A 27,238-nucleotide genomic window follows, 5' to 3' on the forward strand; every position below is an offset into this window, starting at 1 on the left:
TGCATTATTGGAATGTGGATAATCCCCATTGGGTATGACATGCAGCTTCTCAGTGGGGTGTGAACAAATGGAAACTATTAAGTATGCAATCTTGCCACATCCCAGGTAACTGGCTGTAAAAAAATATATACAGTATTTTTACGTGTGTGTGATTCGAGCCTCCTGACCCTTGAGCACTGTTCACTTGCAGATCTTTGACCATACCCCTACCAAGTGATCTATTGTGAGGCTTATGCAGCGGGCAGTTCCCAGTTTACACAATACCTGTTCCTGGTCTTTGCGTGCAGCTCCTGTGGTAAGGTATATGTTTGTCGTATCTATGCTAGTTTTACAGGTTCATTCGGAGTACTCATAATGAATTAATAGTGGCGCTCACAATTCTTGCTGTTCTCTAAACCGTAACCATACACATCATTATATTACTCCGGTTTAGGGAGAGGGACCGATGTATTTCAGAATTATAGTAAATGTGGCAAGTTACGTACAACTAGATTGCAAGGAACTAGATTCCACCCAGTATACTTCTGAGCAAGAGGTACACTGGTATCTTGCTTTCCTCATTTCACTGTTACAATCAACACAAATCAACAGGTGGGCTGGGTGGACCAACCCAAAAGTCTGAGATCTTCACAATTTCAAAGAAATATAACTTTAGAATAGATGATTAATTATAATAGAAACCAGGCAGAAAAGACATCAGTGTGATGATAATGTAACAATGTCATTTCACTTTTGTTTTGGAGATAATATGCAATATTATGTAGGAAATGGACAACAGCTCTTCCCAGAATAAACATATACACTGAGTGGCCAAAAGTCATGGGAAGATATTGAATGTGATGTTAATAACGAGTTGCTCCTCCGTGAGCCCTCAATACGGTGAGGCATCGAATCTAGAAAGTGTTGGAATCCTTATGGAGGGATCTGGACTCACGCATCTTGTACTGCTACCCACAATTGGTCTTGTGTAGTTGGTGCGGGGTTCATGGAGCATACACCAGCATCGACAGCATTCCATAAATGCTCAATTGGATTATGATCATGGATCTGGAGGACCAATCCATGGTCGTAACTACACTGGAGTGTTCCTCCAACCACCTGCGTGCCATCACAGAGCAGTGACATACCGTATTGTCCTGCTGAAACATGGCATCTCCATCAGGGTACTCTAGGGGCAGTTACGGCTGACGATGACCTGGACTAAGGTCGAAACCGGTCCCATTTAAATAAGAATGTAATTACTACATTTCTTTCTTTTATGTATTGAATTGGTTGAACTTCAATTATTTAATTTTTAATGGACACAACCTTGTTGACACGCAGGATCCATACCTTCATGGGGCATATGCCAGACTCTCACGTGCCCATCAGCTCGATACAACTGGAACTCGGACGATACAATACGACACGTCACCACTGTTCCATGGTTCGTTGCCGATGTTTGCGGGTCCATGCATGTTGTTGAGCTCTGTGTCGAGGTGTCAGCAAAGGGACACGAGTTGGTCGTCGGCTGGTGAAGCCTATGCGATGCAGTTGCCTCCTTACAGTCCTGGTAGAAACGAGTTCCTGGCTCCCAAGAGTCAACTGAGTAGCTATTTGATTCACAGTAGCTTGTCAAATGAACAGTATGGTTCTGCGGAGTTGACGTGATGTCCGTTCGTTAAACACCTGTGGTATTCTCATGCAGCGGTTTACGTGGGTGGTAACATTCTCTCTGCGATACTGAAGATCCACCCTCGACACTGTTGACCTTGGAAACCCGAATTCGCGTGTAATTTCCACAATGCTATGACCCACGCACTGTGCACCGATGATCATCCCATGTTCAAAGTCAGTTAACTCATGGTGTGTTGCCATATTCACAACACTGGTGTCTGTGACAGACTGCTCGGCTATGCTACAGATAGCCACAACGCTGAGGAGTCATATACGGCACATTTTCTAATGGGACATCCCTTCCCATGACTTTTGGCTGCTCAGTGTATTTCACACCATTCCTGCTACTGATCCTTCTTCAGATCATCAGATATATACATGAATTCAAAAATCCTTTGCAATTTTGCTCACTTATATAACTGAGATCAGGAAGTTAAATAGTCAGTGCCCTCTGTGCTGCATTAAACAACATAGGTAACTGAAATCCTGTCACAAGTTTCTTAGCCTCTTTCAACTCAGCACCATACTATATTCCACTCTACCAACGACCCTTTTCAGGGCCAAATAAAAAATGGATTATGACAGTAAACTTCAAGTTTTCCCAAAAATTAACAAAATGAAAGGGTATTGCAAGGAGATGAAGGATTTACTAAAAATTGTGTTAGTTTTTCCTGTGTCAACTGCCACGGCAAAGTGAATTTCTTCAACATTGACCCTTATCAAAACTTACTGGGGAACAATGATGATTGGAACGCCTTAGTAACTTAGCAGTGATTTCAGTTAAAAGAGAGAGAGAAAAGCTACCACTTCATGGGTGAATCAAATGCCATCACTGACAATTATTATATCTCACAAAACAGCACACTGACTTCAATTCAACATTTAGCATGAACATGTGAGTAACAAATATCAATTCATAATTATTTTATATGTAATAAAACAGCATAACCATATTATTTTTATATTTTCAAAAAAATTGTTACTGGTACAATTAATCTGAATCATTTTAATAAATATTCTGATAACATGAATGCATTAATGGCACTTTGAATATGTTGATTTCAAATTTGTATGAAATGAGCATGCAAGTAACATTAAGTTTGGGCAACCCCAAAATATTTAACTGTCAGTGTCTGACACACTGCTGACTGTTGTCAGTCAATTTTCACAACACCGCAAAAGCACTGGGGTGATTCCATCAAATTATTTTGTGAGATATATCCTTCACAGTACTGTTTTGTGTATAATATTATCACTATACTGGTTTAATTATGCAAAATTTAACTATGTAACACCTTACCTAATCAATATCACACAAGTTATGATTGTGGTGGTGATTGCTCTTTTGAAGGGCAAAACAATGGGATTATTATACAAAATATACAATATTTATAAACTACAGTATTTTCATACCCTGTCAAGTGCCACTCAAATGTCATATTCCAGTGTGGGAATTCAAAAGGTTATAACTCGACGAATATTTCCTTTTTAGCTATGTACTATGTTCTGTCTATAATCAATCATGTATGAACTACAGGATTCTGGTGAAATGGTGAGGAGTTTTGTTGGAGGACTGGAATTAATTGTGAGTCTGCTCCGCTCTGATGATAACCAGGTATTAGCAACGGTTTGTGCTGCCCTAGCCAAGATTGCACTGGACAGAGAAAATCTTGCTGTTATTACAGATCATGGAGTTGTACCAATGTTAGCAGAACTAGTCCTGACGGTAAGATCTTACAAAACAGCAGCAAATAGGGTAACAAGTTAAATTAGGGTTTTTTACATGAATTTCTAAAAATATACAATGGATGTTCAAAGTTGACTAAAGACTTTTATTTCTACAGAGAAACTGGAAAGTCTGACAAGCACCAAGCTAAGTCAGTATTTCCCATATATGTCCAGACACTACTACTATTACTGTGGCAGCTCCTTGATTCTCTTGGCATAAAAATAACTGGGCTGCTGCTCTAGCAATTGCAGAACATCTTTCTCCAGTGCTTCATCTGTTTTAAATTTCTTCCTCGACAGATGCTTTTTAAGGAGTCAAAAAAAAAAAAAAAAATGATAATCACTACAGGCCAAGTCAGTCTGTAAGGGTTTAAGGTAAATTCTCCCTGTGTATTTTGGCCGAGCTTCAGTTGCCAAATTGATCTGTAGTGGATTGTCATGAAGAATAACAACATTTCCAATTTGTCTTTTCTTGATAATAGCATTCTGTACAGCATCCTCAATCAACATGCAGTAACACCAAACACTGATTGTGAACTGCTACTTCAAAATATCAGTATACTGTAGATAACACCTTACATGTTCCAGAACAACAAAGTTCCCAAGGTCTTATCAGCAGACAGCAATGAATTGCTTTCTTTGAAAATAGGTAAGCACCTATGTTGCCTCTCTGAGTTGCTTCTTTTGCTCTTTGAGATGAAATAGTGCACCTACATCTCATCATACTTGATAACTTGTTGCAAAAATTCAACATATTGTCTCAAAACCTCTTTGTTAACTGTTCACAGATTAATACATATATCCATTTTTAGTCAGATATCACATGACAACAAACATCGTCATGTAGAGAATTTACAGAAAAGTCTGTTCTCATGAAAGATAATTTTTAGCACTGTCAGCATTTATCCACCTCGGCTGTAATGACCTAGGAGGCGTGATAGCCGAGTTGCATAGTCACAGTTGATGCAAGATTTATGAAATGAAAAGTCACTTCATGAATTCACCACATAAAACTGGAAGAATTGGGGCTTATTATCACAATACCAACAGTCACATAAAACCACAAACTTGCTTGTTTATGGTGACCTACTATGTTACTAGCCAGTTTTCAAAGATAACCGGTTTAACAGGTTGAAGATGATTACTGGTATGACTGTAGTCAGACAAACATGTCCACGCAGCTCATTTTCACTGCTCTTATCCTTCATCCAACTGTTGATACTATTCGAACTCCCTCGACTGTTCCTATACTGTGGTTACAACTTTCTCTAAATCTTATATTTTGAAATGTTATTATGCACTGTTGTTCCACTCCTACAGATACACTGTTCACCACCATGATGCTGCACTGTACATAGGCAAATATGTCATGTCAGGCTTCAAATTCTCCCGAAGGATTAAGATGATTCCTCTGCAAGCTTTATCAAGCTACTGTCATTCATCGATTATTTATAATCAAAAGTCTTTGTCAACCTTGAATCAACTTTTATGTCGATGATATTGTCTTTTCTGTACACATAAACTGATTTAAGCAAATAAAGTAGAACTGAAACTCAATAAGTGCTACCGTTATAACATTATATTACATACTTTCAATATTCTATTCTAAGTGCATATTTCAACTACTTCATGAAGATTAATGTCTGTATATTGCTATAAGACAATGCATTTTCTAGTGTAAATAAAATTTTCAACAACAGAGCAAAATAGATTGGTCTGAAAAATTGAGTACAGCAATATGACATACTATTCACTTGCATAATTTTCCCACTTTTTAAAAGCAATTTTTAACTTCAAAAGAGGTGGGGGAGGGGGTAAGAATATCATGCAAATTTAATTTTGAATCTAAAATACCAATGAAATTCAACCATTTTTGTGGTATGGTCCTTCAGATTAGCTGGCATACAGATGTCCTCCTAATGAATCTGCACAGCCACCCTCTGCTTGTTTTAAACTGTGAGATTTCTGTATTGCTTTCCTCTGTGCCATTTCATGTGAAACTGAAAAGCCATTGTTTCTTAATCCAGTTATATATTTCAACATTCTTTTTCAATTTCTGCATCCCGATTTTAATCCCCGAAATGTTATGAGACTCTTCTTGGCACACTGCAACAGTCCTTTTTATTTACGCCAGTAGTGTATATGTAATGGCTCTACACAAAACTCACATCTTACAGCATGACTGCCATTGTTTTCTGCAAATATGCTAATCAGCACAGAGACTGGTTTACGTCATAGAACAAGTGTGCACTGCCCGCATGGTTAAATTGTATATTAGTAATGCAGGCATAGACCAACATTTGCATAGCTTGCCAAGCCAAGCGATCTTCTTACTGGAGGGCTGCCACTTGGGCTTCTCAGTTGTAGCATACAAACTGATAACCGGCCGTTGAAACAATAGGGCTACGTAAATTTTTTTTATAAAAATGAACATAATATATTACTCCGTTTACCCTGGCTAGGCTGTATGTTAAATAAGACAGCTGTTTATGGGTTAAATAACACAGGTTTTAGAAGATGCAAGATACATAATGTATTTTTAACATAGCTGCCTTTGTTGTAGAACTTCAATGCAGACCATCGTGCATTTTCAAAGGAATGAAGTGTTTTGAAACGCTATGATGGAATTAAGCATACCATCACAAGCAACTGTTTCGTTACTGGTTGTCAGATGACATTATGAACAGAAACGGATGAGAAAGTGATGGATACATTGAATAATTGGCAACTGACCCGGTCGCTTAACAGGTGGTGGTGGTGATTATTGTTTTAAGAGGAAGTACAACTAGGCAACCATCCTCTATATAACACTAATCAGAGGGAAAAAATGGAAGGGGTCCGATACTTTGAAAAATGAAGATATCGACCAAAATAAGAGAAGGGCCACGAAGGGCGTGAAAATGAAAGACTCCCTAGCCCTCGCAAACCTAATAGCGTCGGGGTCGGAAAAGAACAAGAGTTGACCAAGAGAGGTCGGATAGGATAGATGAAGGTGAGGAGCCTGGCACAAGTAAGTGGAAGCAATGCCAGGACTCAGCTTAGGGCCTCGTGGACGCCAACCCACGCTCCAAAGTTCAAAGCCCCTGAGGCCCCTTTTAGTCACCTCTTACGACAGGCAGGGGATACCGTGGGTGTTATTCTACCACCCCCACCCACAGGGGGAGGTCGCTTAACATACGTGTAGCTGCAAGAGTTGCAGCCCTTGCTGGAATATTAGGGGCTGCGATCCATTCATCTGTGCTGTGACCTTGACGACGGCTTTGTACTTTGAGATTGCACAATAACTTCCATTATGTCTAGCATGTGCGTATTTCTTGCATTATTTAATGGATGAATGTTAAGTTCAAAACACCTTCATGTTTTCATGACCACATGTTTTGCAAAAAAATAATAATAATAATAATAATAATAAATAGAAAACACATTGACGTTAGAAAACTTTTACATAATCATGAAAGGACTTATGCAAATTTCCATTCAAAATGAAGGATGGGAAAATTATGCAAAGAGAAAATTACGTGGGTAAATTGGTACTTTTGATCATCTCTACCAAGTTAAGAATTTTCAATCAGAAGCAGTTTGAATGGAAATTACTCTAGACAAGCACTTTATCTCCTCAAAGTAATAAATGTCATTGAAAAAATAATAACAATGATTTCAACAAATAAATTCACACTAGGTGTGTAGTCACCCAGAAGCCACATGAAGACCATTTAAATGACCTCTGTTGCATGAACACTGTTTGAGTCATATTGAGGCTTTCCCTAGTTGAAGGAGTAAGGGAGACTGCAAATTTCACAGTAATATTAACAACTGGGCTTGTTTTACAAAATTTACAAAATACTGTACATATTTATGTAATCTTACACATTTAGGTACTTACATTCAGACATTTCCTCATAAGAATCTAAATTATAATATAAAAGTTAAATATAAGAAATGCCTCATAGATTAATTACAATTAATCACCACACACTCATGTAAATTGGCAAGTCCCTAAGATACTTTGGCAATAGTACTCATTAAATTTGGCAATAGTTTATTATTTTAAATTGACAGCTTCCCATTTTCACATCAGGAGAATTTCCATTATGAGTTGTGTATTCATCTTTGTACGGTAACTAATTCCTTTAACACATGTTCAATAATTGAAGGTAAAGGTTAAGTAGATTGAACCCAGGTCACAGCAACTTTTGGTGACTATGCTGAGTGTGGTTCTTCCATAAGATTCAACACAATCATTCCAGAAAATATTGAGATAATTTCTAATTTCAAATCGTAGGCACTTAAATAAAATCTAGGCATACATAATAACAAGTTATCAAATAAGCTTCTATATGCACACGCTCATAAAACTAACAACAAAAGAAAAAATATTGAAGTTTGCTGCATATCTAGAACTGCTTCTCCTTGAAAATTCTTGCTTAATCTCTTCAGAAATACATAAGGATAAGACGTCAAATCATAAAACATACAAATAATAAGCCAAACATGATCCCATAATGTACTTAAGAATGTTCTTAGAGTTCAAGCTTCCACGATCTATCAAACTACTGTCCAGGTTAGACCATATCATTTTTTATGTAGGTACCTTATATTGCAGATAAATAGATTTCAGTGTTTCTTATCAAGGCAACTGAAGAACCTGTTGCCTGAGGAAACTGATTACCTTGGTTAGAGAAGAGATGCATCAGTCACGTCAACAAAGAATAAACAACAAGGTCTACCCCGGACAGAGAACATAATAAGACTAAGAATATTCTTTCCTTTTAGATAAGCATACCATCGATGAATTTATGACTGAAGAAATTTTCAAAAATCAGTGATTTACCATAATGATTAATGATATGCAAATAACGTTGAGAGAGTTAACATCAAAGTGATCAGTTTCATTAAGAGCTGAGAGGAGTGACGATACTGTGGAGAAAGAAATGTAAGGCCATTAGGACTTGCATTGAAAATGTACTACATCATCATGTTTCAGCAGGTATATAAAAATAAATGTAGACTAAAATATTACTGTGTAGATGTTCTGTAACTAGAGAATTTTAATTAGAAGAAAACTTTTTCTTCTTAACGAATATCAGGAAAGCAATGGCAAACTACCTCACACCTTATTTTGCCTAGTACACCTCATTTTGGCACCGCCAACAGCTGTTGCGGTTTCCTCACAACTGCATAACCTTTGGCAGGGCTATTTGAGGCTCCAACCAGCCTTAGACACAATGAAAAAATATACGTCTCATTTCACTGTAATCAAAAACATTAAATTTAAGGTTTTCTAGTTGAAAATGAAGATTGCATAACAGCTTCTAGGGACTTCTTAACATACAATACTTGGTAAGAAAGAATTCAACATGAAGAAGAAAAAGGTGCTTGTGTTTATTTTGTAGAATGAATATTCCAGTATAAAAAAATTACAAAAAGTAAATTTCATGATCAGACGGTTTTCTTGGGTACCGTATTAAATACATCACTATTTGTACTTAATTTATACCCAGAGGTAAGTAGTTCAAAAGAAGCTCAAGTTACTTTAATTTATACCCAGAGGTAAGTAGTTCAAAAGAAGCTCAAGTTGCTAACAGAAATATTAAAGGAGTTTGCCTTTAATAAACAAATTACCAAAGCAAAGCAAAGTCACCTCCGTACAGGCCATGAAGGCCCTTGGAGGAGTGGAAGGTAAAGGCTTCCACCATTGTTAACCTCGGCACGTGATGGGGTAGAGTAGAGCCTTTGCCCCCAGGAACTAACCTGGTACTAATTTTTTGGTGTAGGCTGAGTGAACCTCAGGGCCATATGCACCTCCGGAAGTGGAAATCTCTTTTCTTAAATTTTACGACTTCCTGACGGGGATTCGAACCCACGTCCTTCCGGGCGGACCGAGCATGCCTTTACCGCCTCGGCCAGGCAGCCCAACTAAACAAATTACCAGTAAATATAATTAATTCAAACCTTTATTGCATTGAAAATATTGTAGTAAACAACTACATTAAAGCAAAATTTACTGTGTGAGAGACTGAAGCAAGGATTTGTTCCTTCTAATATATTGGAATTATGGAAACTTACATTTTTAACTTTACTAATAAGCCAGTCTATTTAATGTATAACTAGTAAATTACAGATGTTAAAGCACTTAACAGAATGACTTCCTTCTAAGCTTGATGTTTATACCTGTGTTGTATTAATAATGCTTTTATCTGCCCTGATACTTTCAGATTAGGTATAAATAAACATGAAAATAATATGCTGCTTATCATTAAATCACTTTCACTCAACTGTATTATACATACATGCTACCCTGTAATATATCTGATAGCTGTAAAGTGGTGTATTTCTCTGGGCAATAGAATCTACCATTCTAATCAACAGTAAAATATTTGTGAAAATCGGACTCCCAGAATTCCTATAGAAAAATGAAACACCGAAGCTAATCAGCTCACCAGCCATAATCATATAAAGTAGTTTAGCCCCAGAACATTAAAGACAATAAAAGCTACTAATAAAGTTGTTTCTGGTCAGAATATGAACTGAGAGTCCTAAACAACACAGAATATATTCTGATATCCCATAAACACTTGTCTTTCTATTATTTTTTGTCTCATGGATTAATGAAATATTCTCACAGAGCCCTTAAGCTAAGACAATACCGTTCTACTGCATTACCTTCTCTGCCCTCACCTACATTACTCCATTCCAGTCTCCCATCTCATCACCCTTGACATATTGTATTAAATCTCCTATCTCTTTCGATTTCTTCATCATCCGCTGAACTAGTAGGCATATAGACCTGCACTATTGTAGTGGGCATTGGCTTGGTGCCTATCTTGACAACAATAATCCTTTCACTATGCTGGTCGTGGTAGCTTACCTGCTGCCCTATTTTCTTATTCATTATTAAACCAACTCTTGCATTTTCCCCTGTTTGATTCTGTGTTGATAATTCTGTAGTCGCCTGACTGCTTTTCCTGCCAATGTACTTCACTTATATCAACTACATCTAACTTTAGTCTGTACATTTTCCTTTTCAGATTCTCTAACCTATCAGGACAATTCAAACTTCTAACATTCCACACTCCGACTCGCAGAATGTTAGTGTCCATTTTCTTAATGATTACCCCCTCTCGTGTAGTCCCCACCTGGAGATCCAAATTGGAGATTATTTTACCTCCAAAATATTTTACCTGGGAGAAAGCAATCATTAATAGATCATTCATACAGAGACACCTGCATGCCCTTGGGACTTCGTTACAGTTGTAGTTTCCCTTTGCTTTCAGCCATGAAGCAGTATCAACATACTGTAGCTAAGCAATGTTAAATATTATTACAAGGCCATATCAGTCATTCATCTTGACTGCAGCCCTTGCAACTTCCAAAAGGTTGCTACCCCTTCCCCCTGCTTCTCCCTTTCGATGAACCATTCGTTAGTCTGATCTCTCGACAGATACCCATCCGATATGGTTGTACCTATGGCTTGGCTATCTGCTTCACTGGGATACAAAACCTCCCGACTGCAGCAAGGTCACATAGTTCTACAGACTGCACAGAGAGATGCTATGGAGATCATTCTGGCAATGTTTTAAAGGCTTTGTACACCTGCCAGTATTTTTTATTATTAATCCCATACTTGGGTTTCTTTTATACTGGAAGGAAGACATCAAATCAAGAGAGCAACAGAAAAAAGAAAAAAAAAAAAGAACTGCAAAGGGTCACGGAGAACAAAGAATTTAGTACGTTGTGACAAGCTATTGACAGAGAGAGGCATGCCCACTTATGTGCCTCAGAATCTGGGGAACAATATGTGGGGTGGACAAAAATATAATCATGTAAATGCTAAATGATCATCCCATTAACGGCAGGTACTACAGCTAGTTTATTATAAAATGAGAGTTGGGCGTAACCGAGTAAAAGTAAAAACATTTCAGCTCTTTAGGCTTTCTCAATCGTGAAATTACCAGTGTTTCGAACCAATGTAGCAGTGGGCTCGTCAGTTGGATTGCTACACATTTTCAAGACGCTGGCGGCTAGTGCGCCGTTGAGACACCACTGCAAGTCTTGTATGTAGGACAATGCAGTGACAGTGCACTAAGGGAAGCATGTGCCTCCACATGTATAAATGCCTGTGTTTTTGGCCTTCCCTTTGCAAAGAAAAAAATGTAATGGTGAGTATAATTTTATTGATCACTTGTTGAAAAAGTAAATTGTAATTGTAACAGAGTAAAACATCTCAGATAGCTGCCTCTGTGGAACAATAGCAGACTGTCAGCCTCCGCATCTCAAGATAGAGGATTCAAACCTGGCAGAAGTAGTAGGATTTTGAACAGCGGAAAAAAATACATTCGACACTGCATGTCATAATTAAAATGATCACAATAGAGTTAAAATAATGTATTATAAAGGTCCACCTTTTCAATACAAACTGTACAGAGTTTAAATTACATATATGTTTAGGGACTAGTTTCAACCTAACAGTAAGTAGGTAAGTAGAGCCTAAAGCAAATTAAATACATAAGTATCGAAGAAATTAAACAATGTAAAGACACATAAGGTCTCAATATTGTATATACTATGTGAGAAATTGAGATAAGATTTGAGAGACATGCAAAACTATGTTAAAAAAATAGCTCTATGATAGAGGTATATCATATATATATATATATATATATTAAAAAGTTGTAAAAGTAAGGGTCATGTTGATGACATTGTTGGGAAAGCATACAGATCATTACATGTCATACTGAGGCTACTTAAAGGATGCAACAAAGAATTAAAAGAAAAAAGTTACTTAAGTATGGTTCATCCATTATTGGAATATGCAAACAGTGTTTGGGATCTTCACCAAGAATACCTAATAAAAGAAAGAGATAGTGTGCAGAGGAAAGCAGCAAGATTTGTAACAGGGGATTTCAGGAGAAAAAAGTAGTGTATCAGAAATGTTAGAGGAACTTGGGTGGGAAACTTTAGTAAGAGAAGGGAGAAGACTTATAGGATTATATAGAGCCTATACAGGAGTAGCAGCATGGAGAGAAATCCGTGAGAGGCTTCAGTTGGAAAATAATTATATCGGCAGAACTGACCACAAGTATAAAATTAGAAGGAATTTTAGCAGAAGCGATTGGGGTAAATTTTCATTCATTGGGACGGGCGTGTAGGAGTGGAACAGTTTACCAGGGGTAATGTTTGATCCTTTTCCAAAATCTGTACAGATATTCAAGAAGAGAATAAACAGCAACAGGGAAAATAAATGAAATGTTAGAGGGCATTTGACCAGTGCAGGCTATTGTAAATAAAAAATGTGTGTGAAAAAAATTAATTCCATCCCCTGGTCCATGGAGTTTGGACAGCCAAAGTAGGGGACTGCCTGAAGGGGTGAAGTACAGTGGGGACTTCCGAGGGCCCTGGGACCGCTACAGTAGCTGTGAAGGCCCTTCAGGAACTCTGAAAAGTGGTGGCAAAAGGGGCTCTGGTTAAGACGCAGCAGGTCATTATGCTACTTAGGTTCCAAAATGGGTTTAAAAAAAATAAATAAATGCAATGTAAATTTTAATCTTGTACCAGTTGCATAGTATTATTTGAAGTATTCCACATACTGTATATGAGTTGACTATGATTGTAAGTATTTGAGATATTATAAGTAGCATTTTGTAAACAATATAAATTTATTAAGGATGATCTGTTTAATAGAAAAAATTGTTAGCGTAAATTGTATATTATTGTATTCTAGAAAAATTTTCTTCTTCTCTTGTTAATTTAAAATTTAGTGCTTGACAATAATGTATTTTAGTGTACAATTTGCCACCGAGGTAGACACCTCATTTGCAAATAAAGAGATTTTGATTTTGATTTGATTTGATACGTAAAAAGTCCAGTGCGCCGTACAATATTAAATAGTTGTTAAAGATAGAAATCCTCACGTTGCTGGTCAAGGAATTCAATATATGCTGGCTCCTTAAACATGCTCTGTTATCATTCGAAGAACAACTGATCCGAAGTCACGTCATTTTTCTAAAATATTTGTAAATGGATGCTAGAAAGGCTATTCTGTTTTTTGGAACTTGAAGGAAGGCGACTGTTGCGCGTGGAGGCTTAAGAATTGAGAGATGCACTACATTATGTTAAAAAATAAAGATTCATAAAAAAGGTCCAGTGCACCGTATAATATTAAAAAGTTGTAAAAGCAATCCTTAAAATTGCTGGTCACGGAAATCAATATAGGCTGGCTCATAAGATGCTGCTTTCCATTTAAAGATCAACTGAGTTGTAGTCATGTTGTCTTCTCAAGATGTTCATAAATTTAGTACACATGGATGCGAAGCATGACGCCAGAAAAAAGCTCTTCTGTTTCTAGAATCTTGAAGGACGATGGTTGTTGCGCGTGGAGGCTTAATATATATAGAATTAAATAAAGGTGGTCAGAAATTCGCAGTTCACTGTGGACCGTACAGTTGACATTGAATAAAAGACAGATAAGAAAGGGGAAAGAAAATACCTAAATGAAATATGTTACATGGGAAATTACTTTGTGTTGTAACAGGCTGAACGGAGCTAGAAATGAAGTGAGAATGGGGGGTGGAGTAGGTGAGGTTCGAAGGAAGTCTTGTGTAGGAGGTGCGGGGAGGAGAAGAGAAAGGAGAGAAATGGCGGGGGAGGGTTATTAAGGCGGGGCTGAGGGATGAGAGAATATGGAAGATTGCCTAAGTAAAGTGCTGTAAATAGAATGAAAAATCTGACCTTGATTATTTGATTTTAAGATTCTGAAAAGATGAATGAACAGGTCATAGATTACATGAAACTTACCTCATAGCTGCAAATTTACTTTCAAGTGCTCAATGGAATTTATTTCAATCTCTAGTTAACTTTTCACCATTTTAGCTAAGAAGCAAAAAACCCTAGACAGGAAGCTTTGTGCGCTAAAGAGTTCTAAACCTAACACAAACCTTGCTACTGGTAATAGAAATTCCACTAGCACAACGATTCAATTTCATCCACCAATTATTAATTCATCCAATGTTCCTTTGAATGATGACAAAAATTCAATTCTAGTCAAAGGTCCTAATCACAACTGGCCTAATCTTAATAATATGCTTAATACCACTACTACTATGATTTTAGAGTCTGAACTAGCCATCAGTAAATTGCCCCTTGAAAAACAGGATGAAGTTAGGTTCAAAGTAAAACGAAAAATTAGTGACATTCTTCTCAAATAATATTATGAACCCCACCAACTCTATTAGCAATAAAAAGTCAATCATTGAACAGAAATGAATATGAGCTCTTAGAAAGAAGATTTCTGATGATAATCTTATTGTCACTAAAGCTGACAAGGGCAACACTACAGTTATGATGGAAAGAAATGAATATATTGATAAAACTAAAGAATTATTTTCTGACAATTCGTTTACTGTAGTTAAAAAGGACCCTACTCAAAAAAAACCAATGCCTACTTAAACAAACTCTTAAGAATACTTCATTCCTTTTAAATGAACAAGATAAAACAAAATTTATTAGCATGAATCCAAGCCTTCCGACCGCTAAAGCCCTTCCTAAGATGGACAAACCCGGCGTCCCCATCCACTCGATCATCAATTATAGACCAAGCCCTCTATATAAAACTTCTCAATTCATTCAAAAGTTTCTAAGAAGATATTATCATTTTCTATCCAAAAAATCTGTTAAAAATAACTTACTACACAATTGATCGAAAAGCTAAATATTTTTCATATCCAACCTATTCGTTCCCTTCACTCTTTTGACATTGTAAATATGTATTCTAGTATTCAAACTTCCAAGTTATACCCTATCATAGAAAACAATTTAAGTAAATACAGCCACCTAAGTGCTTTGGAAATACAAGATTTTATTCCTGAAATTAGTTTTAAATAATAACTATTTCACTTATGACAGTATTATCTATCAGCAGGGTATTTTAGCCTAAATTTATTTCGATTTTTGGACCATACTAAAATTGATAACAATAATAACTTCAATAATATTTTATTTTGGGCTAGGTTTGTAGTTGATACTTTAGTAATCTTAGATGAGACCACAACAAACGCTAGTTCCACTCTTGTCAACCTTAACAATACTGACCCGCTACACTCAAATCTGAGCATGAACAAAGAATACAATTTTTAGACTTGACCATCATTAGGCAACCAAACTCCTTAAAATACAATATTTTCAGAAAACCTACCCAAACATCTTCTACTATTCGTCAAGATTATTCACATCCCCAAATCCATAAAAGAGCCGCTTATAATAGTATGGTTCATCGAGCCTTTACTGTCCCAATGACCGAAAGTGATCTTAAAAAAGAATTGAATAATATCTGTATGATTGCTAAACTTAATACAATAGTTATTTCATTGAAAGTACTATCAATAAATACAAACATCACCCTTTAACCACTCTGAAAAAAGAAAAACCAAAAGTTACTTTATTTTCTACCTTCATGTTCAATGAAGGAGGTCACTAATGTTTTTAAAAACACATGATGTTAAAATATCCTTCAGAACCGTCAATAATAACGCAACAATCTTACACAACTCATCTTCTCTTAATAAAATGCAACAGTTGCAATTTTACTTATGTTGAACAAACAGGAAGGAGCTTTAAAATAAGATACTTGGAACATGTTAATGCCCTGAAATGCAATAAATTTTCAGCAGTTGGGCAACACATGAACGATTACAATCATAAATTTACTGATATTAAGCATGATATGGAAATTCTCAAAATTATGAATAAAGGGCCCCTCCTTAACATAGCAGAGAACTGCTTTATACATCTAGACCAATATTTTAATCCAAACTACAATCTTAATGACATTTCCGAAAAACCGAATATTCTTTTTGACCTGCTCATTTGCCTTTTCAGATTCTGAAAATCAAATAATCAAGGTCCAATTTTTCATTCTATTAACAGCACTTTACTTAGGCAATCTTCCATATTCCCTCATCCCCGCCTTAATACCCCCCCCCCCCCTCCTTCCGCTTCCTTAATTTCTCTTCTCTTTCTCCCTGCACCTCCTACACAAGACTTCCTTTGAACCTCACCTACTCCACCCCCCATTCTCCCTTCATTTCTAGTTCTGCTCAGCCTATTACAACACAAAGTAATTTCCCATATAACATATTTCATTTAGGTATTTTCTTTCCCCTTTCTTATCTTTCTTTCTTAGCTGTCTTTTATTCAATGTCAACTGTACGGTCCACATTGAACTGCGAATTTCTAACCTCCTTTATTTAATTCTATATATATTAAGCCTCCATGTGCAACAACCATCGTCCTTCAAGATTCTAGAAACAGAAGAGCTTTTTTCTGGCGTCATGCTTCGCATCCATGTGTACTAAATTTATGAACATCTTGAGAAGACAACATGACTACAACTCTGTTGATCTTTAAATGGAAAGCAGCATCTCTTATGAGCCAGCCTATATTGATTTCCGTGACCAGCAATTTTAAGGATTACTTTTACAACTTTTTAATGTTATACGGCGTGAGACCCGTGCAGAGTCTCTTTTAAGGATGCTTTATTTACATTTAATGTTCGGTGGTATTTTCACATAGGAGTTTGCCCTACTCGCCACTCAATTTCTCAGATGTCTTAGAAAGCACGTTAACTTTCATTTAAATATTGTATTTGTATCTTGTGTTTCCTCTTGCCCTCAAATTGTATTGTATAACTTGGATTATGCTAAGATATATTCGGTTTACCTCTTGACCTAATAGCAAAGCTCTTGGCAAGGTGCATCTAATTTGTATTTTGGAATTGGTGTAACGGGATTGTTTGTATTATGAATTTGTTCGAAACTTATCTTGTAACTTTTATTTGGAAAAATAATATCTCAAACCAAGGGATCACCATTGATTTTTCTGGAAACCCGCAACCTTCGCATCCCAATGCCCCTGGGAGGTTTCCCAGGCCCCGCTCCACATTCCTTTATTATAGTCGTCACGTTGCCCAACCTGATATTTATTTGTGCGTATTGGCGTGGTTCATTTGATGTTTATGGTGTGTTAAGGTTTTAAAGTGCCATGTAATTTGATTTGATTTCCTCTTTTCTTAACTGTGTATTGTGTTACCACTGAAACCCAGTTACACGGTGCACTGAACCTTTTTTATGAATCTCTATTTTTTAACATAGTACAGCGCATCTCTCGACTCTTAAGCCTCCACGCACAACAATCACCTTCCTTCAAGTTCCAAAAAACAGAAGAACCTTTCTAGCATCCATGTGTTATACATTTACGAATATCTTAGAAAAACGACGTGACTTCGGCTCAGTTGTTCTTCAAATGATAACAGCATCTTTAAGGAGCCAGCATATATTGAATTCCTTGACCAGCAACTTAAGGATTTCTATCTTTAACAACTATTTAATGTTGTATGGCACACTGGACTTTTTACGTATCTCTATCATAGAGCTATTTTTTAACATAGTGCAGCATGTCTCTCAAACCTTATCTCAATTTCTCACATAGTGTATACAATTTTGAGACCTTATGTGTCTTTACATTGTTTAATTTCTTCGACACTTATGTATTTAATTTGCTTTAGGCTGATGATGACCTACTGTTAGGTTGAAACTAGTCCCTAAACATAAATGTAATTTAAACTCTGTACAGTTTGTATTGAAAAGGTGGACCTTTATAATACATTATTTTAACTCTATTCTACTCCATGTCATATAATGTTGGCATGTAAAAGATCTCTGGTCACAAGACAAAATTCATTAAAACTCAGCCATAGACACCCAAGAGAGATTCGGTTTACTCTGCCACTTCGTAGGCTTAAAGTAAAACAGTACAAAACTGATGAGCAGACAGCCAGGTAGCATCAAATTCAAATGTCTGCACATGGTAGATGAGGCCATACATATAAATTATTATTATTATTATTATTATTATTATTATTATTATTATTATTATTTCTCAGGTATCTGTAATTTAACCTAATTATTTTTTTCTTGTACCTTTCCCATCATGGCATAAAACACAGAATGTCAGGAAGAAAGAGTAACATACACAAGAATAAGCAGAACAGTGTGAAGTACAAAACAGGAGAGATAACAACAAACATGAAGACACAAGAAAACAAAGTCAAACTCAACATCTTCGATAGTTTTCATGGATTGGTTGACCAGCTTGAGTCTCGAATTCAATTCCTAGTTGGGTCATGGAATTTTAATTGCAAATGGTTAATTCTTTAAGTTTGGGGACTGTATATTTATGCTGTTCCCAACATTCCTGCAACCTGCATACAACATACACAACACATCATAAAACACACAACTTTCCATACATGCGAGACACTGTCCACCCTTAGGACAGGGTCTCCCTCGGTGGGGTTGTGGGTGTAAACTGTGTCACACATGTAGACTTGGTTCTGTTTTATGGCTGAAGTCTTGCCTGGAGCCAACCCTATGTGAAGAAATGCATTCACTACAATAATTCATAGTGTAATGTGTTAAGAGTGTATAAAGAGAAGATTATTAGGACAAACACAAACACCCAGTCCCTGGGATACAGGAATTAAAGATACGCAATTAAAATCCTCAACTCCACCAGGAATCATACCCAGAACCTTCTGAATCAAAGGTCTCTATGCTAACCATTCAGCCTTGAGCCAGACTGCTTGCAGCTCTCATAGCCATATTAAATTATTATGGATGGGCTCTCTCCTCATATATCCCAGTTTTTCTAGATCTAATCCATTGTGTTGTATTTTCCTGTTCCCTGTCTTTTACCACCTGTCTTAACCTTTCTTTCCATGTTCCTCTCACTTTGTATTTATCTGGCTTTCTCCTTACCCTATACTTCACATATCAAGGAAGAAGAATTCTCCCAAACAGTCAGTTAAGTCAGTTTGGACATCAGCTTGAAAGCAGAAACAAGCTCATATATGGCTGATTCCCCCCCCCCTAGGAATATACTGTATCACACCCATAAAAACTGTCTGTTATCAGTCCATCTGTCCATTAATGACAAATCCTCTTCTAATGATCCCCAGCCAGTCCAAAGAAGGTTTTGCTATCCAAGTCATACTTTTCCTGGTATTGTCTTTTCTTCATAAGCTTCAGAGTTAAAACGTACACTCAGGTAATAAATTTCTCTTTTTTCTTTTTTTTTTTTTCTGTATCAAACTCTTTGAATACAAATATGTGAAAGAAAAGTAGTAGGGTTCAGGGCCATAGAATATTTTTTGTAAAGCGACTCACGTCATCTTAGTTACGCCAAGAGGTAAAAGTTGAACACCAATAATTGAAGAAACATTATTGGCTAGATGCATATCAGTTAAGACTCTATTGTTAAGAGAATACACCAGCTGTACAAAAAATGAAATCCTCATGCTCTGGATGTGTCTCATTGTTCCAGTGTCTGCTGTTCTATGTCTGTATGTGTATGTGTTTCAGTGTTTTTCTGTTGCATTTGTGTTGCATGAGAGCTTTATGTGGCTGTAGATTTCGAGCAGACAGCAGAATCACAGGGTTGGCAGCGGCAACAAGCAGGCCAAAGGGAGAAAAGGAAGCCAGATTGATGAGGCCGAGGCCATGAGAGAGGTGAAAGAATCTCTGCCTCAGATTCTTTTATATCGACGAATCGTCTTCATTTCAATTCACTACTTGTTGAGCTTGATTTACGCTTTAACTTTGTTTGCATGTGTAATTCCTGAGATACAGCATCTATTTTTATTAGCTATCTTCATGGCTTTTATGATCTTGTTTCCTATGATCATCTCCTTTGCTCAACCTGAATATAATCAGCTATTGAGCAACATAATTTTACCTGTGCTTACTTGTATAATATGAATGATAAAATATTGTCAGTCTAATTTTTGGTGCCAACATTATACATAAGAATTCAGAATAGAACTGTTATCAGAAAGATTTGACCTGCATATGCAGAAATGTTTTAGGAAGCAAAAGAAGAAGATCAGAATGACTGAATGAGACAGTTATAATTTGTAGAACATTACAGGAAAGCAACAGGAACAGATGGTAAAATATTTCAGCATTCTAAACCAATACAGTAGGAAGTCTAACTTCCACAGAATAAATCAAAAGTATTTCATTTATTGATTTTTGTTAAGTCACAAAACACTTCCTAATTTATCAAATTTTCTTTATAATGATATTACATTTTAATGATATTGTCAGTAATTCTAGTTGTTTTAAACACTGACTTAACAGGTAAGAACACAACTGATAGCACACTTATACAACAAAAACATGACACTGATCCAGAATTGATGTTATAACCTTTATCAGCAGAGGAGATGAAAACATTGCTCTCCAGACTGTTGTGTATCTGAACACTGCTAGGGGGAAGAAAAGGAGAAGTGGGGTTTAGAAGAAAGAAAACAGAAGCAAGCATCTAATGTTAGGCAGGGTAGTTTCCTGAACCTGAACAATATTGTTGTTGAAATTCTGATTTCATCAGGATTGGAAGGATTGGAGTAAAGGTTTCAGAACTTGGGTCAGATTTGGTTAGATGTTATCATGCAAGCAAATATGGAGGGCCGTGAGTCTGCATTGAACTGATAGATAATGTTGGTTGAGGTTCAGTCACAGCAATGTTGTGTTCGATAAGACTTGTGATGTTAGTGAATGTTTGGCAACAAGTCTAACAACATTTATGTTTATAGCAGAAAGATCTTGTTTGAAATGAGCTTTGATATGTTTTTTAATGAGTGAGAATGTTTTGAAGATTTTGTGGGTGTCTAAAATAGGGATAGAAAATGAGAGCACTTGGCTTGAGAAGCCCAAGAACTTTTCATTGTTTTGTAGACTCACAAGCCTCTCCAGAAGACCAAGCATGATTTGTACATCACTCGGTACACTAAAATCAATAACACGCTGTGATGTCTTGGGCGACCAGAAGCGTCAAGAGGCAGTCTGACCTTCCATTGGCAGAGAATAACAGATGCATGTGAAACCAGAAGAAAAAAAGGTGGCAGCAAGTCTGATTTACCCTGGTTATCCCATGAGGTTGAATATAATAAAATAGTATATCAGGCATGATTTGATGAGTCATCACACATTTCAAGAAATGTTAGGGTCAGAAGAGTGGATACCTCCATTCTTTAAAGGATCAGTTTTTTTTTTTGCTTTACGTCGCACCGACACAGATAGGTCTTATTGCAACGATGGGACAGGAAAGGGCTAGGAGTTGGAAGGAAGTGGCCGTGGCCTTAATTAAGGTACAGCCCCAGCATTTGCCTGGTGTGAAAATGGGAAACCAAGGAAAACCATTTTCAGGGCTGCCGACAGTGGGGTTTGAACCTACTATCTCCCGAATACTGGATACAGGCCGCACTTGAGCGACTGCAGCTATCAAGCTCGGTAAGGATCAGATTTCTTACTTTTTCTCGTCTGACTAAAGGTAAGAGGTGTTATCTTGTTCTGCTTCTCCTTAAAACAATATGGCAATCAGCACCACTGCCATGGAGCAATTGAACAAATCTGTCAATTCTAGGAGACAAGGCTGAAAGGGAGAAACCATCTGATGTGATGCAGGTGGAAACTATCATGGTGGAGGTACTGTTGGTAAATGGTGGGTTTGCTGTGTAGGCCTACAATATTGTCAAATTTGCTGTCAAAGCAGAAAAAGGAGACTTTACGAAAAATGAGAGAGGTGGCAAGGATTTGCCCCTTGAAACTGAAAACATTGTGGGCAGTGATAAACTGGCTGAGGTACACAAGGAAAGAAGTGTTAGAGATTTTTGTTTTAACAACATTGTTCTAAATCCTAGTAACTACTTTTGTAGTTCTTGAAGACACCAAAGAGCCAGAATTTTGTCCTGTACGAATTCTTTTAGGAGCTGGTAAATCTACCAACACAAAGCTGATATTTTTGCGCACCTTGAGCTGGATTCACAACTAAGTATTTATTTATTTTCCACCTAGTCGATACAATGATTGCCAACTTGGGCTCTACCATCTGGGCCACTCAGCCCAGTATGAAAGGCTACTGAGTTATTACCTAGCAGCATGAAATCGCTCAATGTTTTTCTGTAACAAGTTTTTCAGTATGAGGGTTATGAAGGTTTCAGAGGAGACAAGGAGATAGTCTGAGTCAAAGAGAACTGTGAAAGGAGTGAGGTGTTCTAGAGGGTGATTGTTCTTACAAGTTTATGCCTCAAGGGTGTATGTGCAAGTGGTGAAAGGTGCACAAGATAAAAAAGGTAATGAAACTAAACTTAAATTTAAAAAGTGATGTAATGTAATTAGAGCCATCATCATAATCATGATTTAAATTAATAACTACAATATATTCGTGGAAACAAGAACAAGGGTTGAAGGGATGGACAAGCACAAATTAGAGTTTAAGAAAATCTGCTAAAATTGGAGAACACTGTATTTTCTCTCTCTGCACCATAAGTTAACAAAATAACATAACTGTAAGGGAACAAGAGGCTCCAGCAATAGCAACGAAACCCAATACTCATTAATATTACAAGTTTGAAGGAGCTTGATTTCTTTTAATCATTTTTACACGAGAGCTCGAAAGCTCAGAGGTCACCAACAGCGACACATTTTACATTACCTGAGCAATGAAGCTCAACCCGATTTCACAATTATACAAGATAAATTCTGACTCTTACACTTCATTAATTTAGTCCATCCAATCAAACAAGGTATTTAAAATACCATTTAAGAAAGAAGCAATACCTTGTGATCCAGTTATACCATTAGAAAATACGTCTTGAACTCAGTAGTTTGGTTTACATAATGTTCTCCAAGGACTTCGACCAAGAAGGAAAAATAAATGCAAGGCAAGGGGTTCAAACCCCGGAATCCATTGAACAAGATCGACAATCTGCCCAGAATTAGGCCATAACATTATCTCATTATTTAGGAATGCAACAACAGTTACTTTAAAATATTTCGTACACTCTTTATTGATATAAACCGGATCAACCAATCCTCAAAATACAGGGACAGAATACATCAGCCACAAGATCGTGAAATCAAAATAAAGGAGGTTGAATTTACAAGGCTGAAAAACAAGATGAATGGAGGCAAACCTAAGCACTCCAGAGAACAAAAGCTTACTTTACCTAATTGGGCTTAAGGCCCTAGGAAACAGGGGCTAATCCATACTAGACTGTAACTAAGTTTTTTTAAAAATTAAAGGCTGAAGGAGACATACCCATATTTAGCTGTTGGAAAAACTTAAGTCACAAACTTTTAAGTAGACAGGAAGTTTAACAAGGGAACCACACCTGTACTTTCTTGTATTTGACAAGTTCCCATTAGAGAATAACCTTCATCACCTGCAGACTCCTTACATGAATTCATCCTTCGAAATTAAAAAAAAATGTAATGGTATTGGCTTTACGTCCCACTAACTACTCTTTTACGGTTTTCGGAGATGCCAAGGTGGCAGAATTTAGTCCCACAGGAGTTCTTCTATGTGCCAGTAAATCTACAGACACAAGGCTGGTGTATTTGAGCACCTGCCAAGTTGGGGTCAGAAGGCCAGCGCCTCAACCGTTTGAGCCATTCAGCCCAGCCCCTTTGAAATTAAAAGCTTTACATGACTTTAGAAAAGAGATGGGCGACCTAGCAGTTACATGCTAACAGAAAAACTAAAATCTTCCCGAATTTCACACACAAGTTTTATTCACTTAAACATTGTATGCTGCTGACATACCTGATTATTATAAAATGTCCATGCTGCTTCCGCTGCCTCCACTCCCCTTTGGGAGTTGCCCTTAGCCTCCTCTTAGATGCTTCTCACACACAAGTCAATCCATACAAGACACCTTAACCTGAAAACCTTGCTTTTAAATAGAGGCTCGGGGAATGTTTATAGAAAGATTACTTACAACACTTTTGATAGGACTGCAGGATATTAGATAGGGACAAACTGATTGAGTGATCACTTTGTTTTGATTACATTTAATAGGAGGGCAGTACTGACAACTTCAGAGCGATTAAAAAGAATAACTGACTGTAAACAGGTTACCCAACTTCTATACATCAACATTCTTCCAGGTTATATAATACTTCAACACCAGTGAGCAGTCCCAAATCGATGCTAAGGACATCTAGTACCCGACAGTCAAACCACGCAGAGCATCCGATAGTTCGAGGTATTTACATGGGCACCAGCATAGGCACTGGGAGACAATTTTAAATAGGTGGAGAGGCCTTACTCCTGGTACACTGTTAATCATTCTTCCATAATCTGTGACATCATCCACATCTTTTTGTTGACATAAAACCTCATTAAAAAAGGTCAATCTTTTACTTGGACTATTTTCCTCCCGAATACTTCTCATCTTTCGAACACGATTTATTCAGTAATGAGAGAAAAATAACTCCGCCTCGTCGCAGTTGGCTATGTTTTCAGGTTCATATCTTTCAATCATGGAAGGTTGTTTAGGAATCAATTCAGCAATGGTCTCACTATTGACGTCACCACAAAGTTTGTTAAAACTTATCTGAATGTCTTTTACGGATACTCTTCAACCATCCATTAGATGCTTTGAATTCAGTCTTACCTAGTTTTTCAGCCACTGTTTTGAGCATATTCATGTAACATAAGACCCAAAATGCAATGCTTTTTTGCCCTGACACTAATAAAACACTCCCACACTATTTCATTAATGTCTTTGTTTACAGTTTTTGATGTTCTCTCTTGATTTTTCCATTAGTACAGTTTTCCTACCGCTTCAAAATTTCAGTTTTCGTCTTTGAAATCTCATGCACTTGAGTTTGAACTATGTTGAACATCTTCATAATCTACATTACACTCAATTTATCTCATTCGCTAGTATGAATCACTTTTACTCTCATGTTAAGATTAAGCACAACTCTTGCTTTCGAAAAAATAAAGACTATTGCTGAACTATGCCAGTAACGTAAGTTTAGAAGTGTTCAGTTAAAAGCTGAATTCTAAGCAGATTGACAATGGCCGAGACAAAAACAGGTATTTGTTGACTGACAGCTTCTTAAAGTGATAATTGGTAAAGTCCTGGACAACAGTTAACAGGAAAATATTGAACACTTTAACGTGTAGGTTGGAGAAGAAAAGAATGAAGACCTATTTGCCTAATCCCTGTTAGCTACAGAATTTTTTTTTTTTTTTTTGCTAGTTGGTTTATGTTGCACCGACACAGAGAGGTCTTATGGCGACGATGGGATAGGAAAGGGCTAGGAGTGGGAAGAAAGTGGCCGTGGCCTTAATTAAGGTACAGCCCCAGCATTCGCCTGGTGTGAAAATGGGAAACCACGGAAAACCGTCTTCATGGCTGCCGATAGTGGGGTTCGAACCTACGATCTCCCGAATACTACTGGCCGCACTTAAGCGACTGCAGCTATCGAGCTCGGTAGCTACAGAATTAACTATTACAACAGACAAGGTAGACTTTCATGGGGTGCCTGAAAATTTTCTGAACACTGCATTCCAGAACTTAGAAATTTTCTGTTAAAATGCATATTTTGATTTCCGTTGTCTATATAACACAGTTGCAGTTTAATGAAGGGAATTTAACACGTTATTCACCCCTAAATTCACAGGACTGCCAAATATTTCAGTTTCAGACAAGTTTCTGTTTAATCAAGGTTCTGTTGAAGGCAGGTTTTACAGTATTTTTAAATGTGGTGTATCAGAAGGATTATCTGATCTGAAGCTGCATATCTGGATCATAGTTACACGAAATTTTCTGTTAAAATGCATATTCTGATTTCCATTGTCCATATAACACATTTTTGGTTTAATGAAGGGAATTTAACGTTATTCACCCCTAAATTCACAGGACTGCCAAATATTTCCATTTCAGACAAGTTTCTGTTTAATCAAGGGTCCGTTGAAGGCAGGTTTTACAGTATTTTTAAATGTGGTGTATCAGAAGGATTATCTGATCTGAAGCTGCATATCTGGATCATAATTACAGGAAATTATTTGCATGTTTAACTCACAAGATCTGCTTTAAGCTTCAGCATCGTTGATAGAAAAATTGTAAATACACAGCAAAAGCATCCCAATAGGTTGCTTCTTGAATGATTCATTTTTGACTGAGATATTTCATTGATGAGATAGAAATTCATATGTGCATTATCATAGTTCCTTATCATGTATTTTCAACTTTTGCATGCTATTGATTTTGAAGCTTTTTGAGAGAGCACAGTTTAATGTGCAGTATCTTTCATTTTCCCTTTTGTTTAATCATTTCTATGCAATCTACTACTTGTTCAGACTTCTGTCAAAGAAAGAAAATTACATTCTTATGCATTTTCAGTCATCAGTCATTACCACTCCTCTGCATATGTGTGTTAGCATACATGACAGCTCAATGCTTCCTTTAAAAAAAAAAAAAAAAATTGCAACAAAAGTCAGAATACAGTCAATGCAGACAAGCTGGAAAACAAAACTGTGAGTGGAAGAGTGATTTACCCAAGCAAGGTTACAAAGAAAAAACACACACATTGTAAAGATGAGCAAAAAAAGTGTTCTTTACAGTGGATCCCATGGGCTAATAACAACAAAGTTAAAATACTTTATTTGTGCCATCCTACAACAATGCATGTGTGCATGTGTCTCCCTCTCCTTTCTTAAGTAAATTATTCTTTTCTACTTCTTTTTAACTAGTTTATTTATTTTTTTGCTAGTTGCTTTACGTCGTACTGATACAGATAGGTCTTATGGCAACAATGGGATAGGAAAGGCCTAGGAGTTGGAAGGAAGCGGCCATGGCCTTAATGAAGGTACAGCCCCAGCATTTGCCTGGTGTGAAAATGGGAAACCATGGAAAACTTTAGACATTATGATTTTATTACAAGTGTGTAACTAAATGGCTTATGAAATACGGAAGTGCTAGCCACAAGTCCAACGTCCCATATGACCA

The 27,238-nt window shown here is 36.9% G+C and overlaps 1 protein-coding gene across 1 annotated transcript in view; it reads left to right on the forward strand.

Annotated features, from left to right (window-relative positions):
- The window catches only part of gudu (Armadillo repeat-containing protein gudu), a 164,472-nt gene that overhangs the window by 119,454 nt on the left and 17,780 nt on the right, over window positions 1–27,238 (forward strand). The window contains exon 9 of the mRNA XM_068227778.1: window positions 3,194–3,382. Within this exon, the coding sequence (XP_068083879.1) occupies window positions 3,194–3,382 (189 nt within the window). The remainder of the gene's footprint in view (window positions 1–3,193; window positions 3,383–27,238) is intronic.

Source organism: Anabrus simplex, chromosome 5 (assembly GCF_040414725.1).
Source record: "Anabrus simplex isolate iqAnaSimp1 chromosome 5, ASM4041472v1, whole genome shotgun sequence".
In the NCBI taxonomy this organism is placed as follows: domain Eukaryota; kingdom Metazoa; phylum Arthropoda; class Insecta; order Orthoptera; family Tettigoniidae; genus Anabrus; species Anabrus simplex.